At 33.8% G+C, this 5,505-nt stretch overlaps 1 protein-coding gene across 1 annotated transcript; it reads right to left on the reverse strand.

Moving 5' to 3' along the window:
- Positions 1-201: 201 nt before the first annotated feature.
- LOC148176189 (uncharacterized) lies at positions 202-2,175 on the reverse strand. The gene is made up of 4 exons (XM_088035026.1): positions 1,364-2,175; positions 1,313-1,316; positions 919-1,179; positions 202-234 (listed from the first exon to the last, which is right to left on the reverse strand). The coding sequence occupies exons 1-4, from the start codon at positions 2,173-2,175 to the stop codon at positions 202-204; spliced, it is 1,110 nt and encodes a 369-aa protein (XP_087891152.1).
- Between the last annotated feature and the right edge of the window lie 3,330 nt (positions 2,176-5,505).

Here is a 5,505-nt window from a genome sequence, read left to right on the forward strand (position 1 = left end):
GATCTGAAAAAAAAATCTTTTATAGGCATTTTTCGGTTACATCTAAAGAATCCAAATGATAAACGGGATCTACATTATCGAAAGAATCTTATGCTGAGTAAATTCGTTTAAAAGTTGTCAAAAATGACGATAGTTTGGCCAGTATGGTAATAAATAGGTGTATTAAAAAAAATTGTTTTTTTTCACTTTTTTGCTACATAGCTACATAGGGGAGCGACCTGACTTCAGCTCCTCCTGTAATATTAAACACAAATTAAAAAGTATAATGCATCGTAAAAACCAATCGTTAATAATTGAGTGCTTTCAAAGCAGCTTCCGCTAAATACTCCTCTCTCAGCTTAATTAATAATTAATTAGTATTAGTTTTATCTTGTTTTATTGATGAATACATAATTGCAAACTTGGTTCTAACAAGCTATCCAATATCGTTACAACATGTTATTAACTAAATACAAATAATAGACTGCAAAAGCGCTAAAATTTGGCTTTGATAACCAGCACAATGTCAACACACGCCAAACAAATACATTTCTTTTATAACACTTTTATTGACTTCTACATTGCAGTAAACACCTCGTGACCTATTTCAACAATACATGATCAGAATGGCGGAAATAAACTTAATTTCTGGTTTTATAGTTTGAATTCGTTGAGGACACAAAGTACGCAACGCCCTGTATCTGTTTCAGAACAAAAACATCAATTTTTGTGCTGATTTTGCTGATTCTCCTAACTTTCTTAATATTTAGAATGTATTCAGGTTTTATTTGCACTTAAACCTGAGAAGTGAGAAAGTATTCTTTGGTGCTCAACGCTGTGTTACTGCACGATATTTCTAAGAACCGCAACCATTGAGTAACTCGTTTTCAAGATCTAAAAAGTACCAACATTTTTTGAAAAACATTCAAAAAAACTTACGACAATGTAACTCTGGAATGTGAGATTTAGTACTTTTCCTGCAGTCACAATTAAAGGCTTTTTGGATCTCTCCATGATAATCAACAATAGTTTTCGAATTCTGGTATCGTATCGGTACCACGGACCTTCACAAATGGTGTTCATAAAACTCTGATTCTCTTCGTACAACAGAGCGCCGAATAAGTAATAGAAGAAGATCTGAAAAGTGGACAAGAAGTAGTAGGTCAAGCATTTGAAGAAGTCGACGCTGAAGGGCTCTGCCTGAAATGGAATTTTAGTTTTGGGTACTGATAAAAAGATACAGACTAGAGTTATTCCAAAGCAGCAGGTGCATAAGCAGAGAGTACTCGTGGCGATTTGGCATAAGATGCTCCAAGAGAAGCAATTTTCGTACTCTGCTACAAAACTGAGAGAAATAAGACTTTTTGGTACCACCAGTACTCACAAGAGGATGTCGTTGTGGTGTCTAACACAATGCCTCAAGACTGCGTAGACACTCTCCAGAGTTACCACTTCTTCTTCAGGTGTCGCCGGCGCAAAACGATGGAGATTCTTCAAGTTGTACTTTAATATTCTCAGTTGGATGGTGGCGTGGTACGACAAAGCCCCCATGAGCGGATCCAAGATCGTGAAAGCAAAAACAGTGTACAAGTTAGCTGAAACTGATAATGAATTCGTGTTCTTTGGGAGTCCACGAGTGGTACCTATAGCCATGAAGGCATAGGTGCCCCAAAACGCAATGGTACCACCGTACGGATCGTACGGCAACCACACCTCCACCGGCAGCCTTCGCGCTAAAATCGTCGGTGTGATCCAAAAAACCGACGACACACTTATGAGATACAAGAAAAAACGGTAACACTTCTGACACAACTCCACGCAACCTCCAACGAGTCTCTTCTCTTCTTCGTACCGCGGGGCGAATCGTGGATGTCCGAAGAAGTTGATGCAGCGTTTGAACACCTCTCCGTTGGTAAGAAACGGGAGGATTTTTAACGAGCAGATGCTGATGTTTTCCACGAAGATGAAGGTGTAGATCGATTTCAAGAAGTCGAAGTCTTCGAGGGACACCAAACTGATGAAGGCCAACACGACGATGATGACCATGAAGCAGAAGTAGAACAAGAAGGAGCGCAGTTTTGTTACCACGGATGGGGTGTCCGGAGGGTAGAATCCCAGAAACTTCATTATGTTGATGATGCCGCTGAAGCTTTGCGTTATTATGGTGGGTTTTTCGCTGGGGGTGGCGAGCGGCATTTTGGGGTGAAATGGTCAGACCATGGTGATGTGGAGTTTTATATTGGGCGTTCGGATTGGATTTGACATCAAAGAGAAAGTATTTGACTAATTATAGATCATTGAGTGAAAGGGAGGTTTACCCCTTGAATATTAAAAATTAATTAACCGAAATAATTCTTTAAATTCTCTTTTAAGTTGTGTTAATTATTCAGAAATCGGCTTTGAGACCCGAAAAAATCCTTTCTTTGTTCTTCTTATCGCGATTAAAAATTGAAGCGTTCGTTAACTTTGCATCTTCTGGTTTGGGGTGATTGAGGGGTGGAAATTAAACATTTTATCCGGTAATTTATTATGTTTTTTATTTAAAAAAAATCAAGAGAAGAAGAAAAATGCATACAATCTAATACTACATTAATTTAATTTCACTTTTTATTAGATAATAAAAGTATGTGGTAATTTCTGTCTTTTTTCGTTTTTAAGTGAAGTGAAGTTTGCAACGGAAAAAACGGCGAAAACTGTGGAACAAGAATTGATCCAACTTCAGTCCTGTCAGGTTTCGAATAAAATAAGTAAATTAGTAAGTTCTGAACGCGAAATTTTGCATATTTCAGTGCCTTAAAGTTACAGTTTTTTTTGTCTTTTGTAAATTATAAACCACACTTACTTTTACGCTCTCAGTGCGGAAAAGCTGCAGCAGTGCGACAAAAAAAGTCGCTTAGGGGCAAAACCAAAAAATCAAAATTAAAATTGATTTAATTGGTGGCGCCATCTATTGGTGATACGACTCTAAAGCATAGGCCGCCGAAGGCGGCATTTGCTGGAGAGCCGATTCTACCCACAGCGGCTCTATTTTGATATAAAAAAGATTTTAAATAGAAGAGAAACACGGCAGTTTTGAATTATCAAGCTTTGATGCAAAATGTATTCATGAATTTGTTGAAAAACGCGCTTCCGCTATGTTTTAACGAAACCTTTGTGCAGTAAATGCTTCAAAATTGAAAGTTAGCTTCATTATTACGATATCGGTGCTATCAAATTCGTCTGTTATTAAAAATAAAATAACCGGAATCCATGTAATTTTTATATTCAACAAATCCGAGCAATTATTTTTAATTAAAAATTTCACAATGCAAGCAGGAGTCACTTCCTCATAATGCGGGTCAATAATGAAATTTTAAAATCTCGATTTTGCAATTAAACTATTCAAATATCAGTTAATTTAAATTTTTAGTTTAATTAAAGTACAACTATTGCACATTCCAGACATGGTCATTGAAATTGTGTTTACAATTTGTTGGACTTTTATCTTGTTTGAATTTATGTTTAATTAATATTTTTTGAAATGATATGGAATGTGCTTTGTAACGGAGATTTTTGTACATTTAATTTGCAATTAAATAAATATATCGAATGAAATAAATATTTTTAATTACAAGAGTTTTTATACAATGTAAATAAAATGGTATTGATTAGTAACTGATGAATAATTATCAACAAAATTTATTTTATCTTTATTTACTTAACTCATCGATTGGATGTCGTTTCCACGTTTTCAAAGAAACAGAGACAAAGCTTTAAAGAATACGTCATTAAATTTCCATACGTAGTTGGCTTTGAGTAAAACATCGATGTCGTAACTTACATCACCGCTGCAGTTTTGAGGTAGGAAAACTAAATATTTGACGGTTATCGGGCAAGAAGACGACATACGTTCAAAACGAATGGCTTGGCTTGTGAGAAATAGAATCCGGAATAAATACAGGGTGATTCTTTACAATAAGAACATAAAATTGTATTTTTTTTGTGATTCTGAAAGTACTGAAAATTCCAAATTAAAAATGTAAAAAAGAAACTTAAAATTTTAAAATTTTAAAAGGTAAGGATGCAAATATCGCAGAATCAGAAAAACAGCCTATAAATCTGAGGGCTGAGAGCCGTAAAAAGCTGAAAACCTAAAAGTTTCCTAAAGATTCGAAAACCTGGAGAGTTAACAATCGGTTTATATTAGAAACTTGGAATTTTAGAGCCTGCAAACTTGAGAAACCTGAACAATTGGAAGTCCAGAAAACCTGAACATTTCTAACCTAGAAGTCGGGAAAATTAAACTTATTGAGAATTAGGCTAAATTGAAACCTTAAAATCTAAAAACCATAAATAACACTCACGATGAATAAAAAATATACGACCTTAAAAACTAAAAAAAAAAATTAATTATGAAACGTTTAGGGTCAAAAATCGAAAAAACAGAGACAAGCCTGAAAACCTAAAAACCTGAGTTTGTTAAAAATCTGATAACCTGAAAAGCCAACAATAGGAAAGCGTTTAAAACGTTGAATTTTTTAAGCTGCAAACCTAAAAAAGTGGAAATTCTGGAAGTCGGAAAGGCGGAATTTAAACCATTTAAAAATTTAAAGAAATTAAGCCTTTTAAAGCTATAAAAAAACAGGAATTTAGAAATTTTATACCACGACACTTAACAAATTTTTAAATTATAAACTTAAAACTGCAAAAGTTAAAGAAACAGAAAAAAAGTCTAATAACCTAAAGGGTGAGAAATGTAAAATCTCTAAAGTTAAGAGTTCGGTAAATAGACTATGAGAAACGTTTAAAACCCGAAATTTTATAGCCTGAAACCTAAGAAACTCGAAATTCTGGAAGCCTGAAAGTCAAGGAAATAAAACTAATTGAGAATTTTAAAAATTTTAAAACTTATTAAAAATGAGAAATTGTGAGTTCTGAAAACCTAGGCAATTTTACCATTGGAAAACTTATGGCTGCAAGTATCGAAAGAATAGAGAAAAACCTAAAAACCTGAAGACTGAGAACCGTAAAACAGTAAACCTATAAGAGTTTGTTACGAATCTGAAAACTTGAAACCCGGAATTTTATAGTCTGTAAACCTGAAAAATTAGAAAAACTGAAAGCTTAAATGTCGGAAAAATTAAACCACTGAAAGTTTTACAAAATTAAAACCTTTAAATTCACAAAAAATGAGAAATTTAACACTTCGAAGCCTTAAAAACCTTGAAATTATAAAACCTTATATTGTAAAAATCAAAAAAACAGAAAAATGCCTAAAACCTGAAGACGGTAAAATGCTGAAAACCTAAAAGTAAGAGAAACGTTTAAAACTTGGAGTTCTGGAATCCGGAAGATTTAGAAGCCTGAAAGTCCAGAAGTTGTCTGAATTAAAATATTAAAATTTTAAAACCCACAAACAATGAGAATCTTCAAATCTTAAAAACTGTCAAACTTTGAAATAATAATCCTAAGACTGGGAAACCCGAAGCAACAACAATAAGCTGAAATTTTAAAAAAATTCAAAAATAAAACAGTTATGAGACTTAT

The sequence above is a fragment of the Gnatocerus cornutus genome, chromosome 4 (assembly GCF_029298725.1).
Source record: "Gnatocerus cornutus isolate USDA-ARS CGAHR chromosome 4, icGnaCorn1.1, whole genome shotgun sequence".
NCBI classification, from domain to species: domain Eukaryota; kingdom Metazoa; phylum Arthropoda; class Insecta; order Coleoptera; family Tenebrionidae; genus Gnatocerus; species Gnatocerus cornutus.

What these genes read in the sequence shown, in the direction of transcription:
- LOC148176189 (XM_088035026.1), bottom strand. Translation starts at nt 2,175, where the DNA reads ATGCCGCTCGCCACCCCCAGCGAAAAACCCACCATAATAACGCAAAGC. An exon ending in CATTCCAGAGTTACATTGTC is followed by an intron (nt 235 to 918) that starts GTAAGTTTTTTT and finishes TTAATATTACAG; the next exon opens with GAGGAGCTGAAGTCAGGTCG.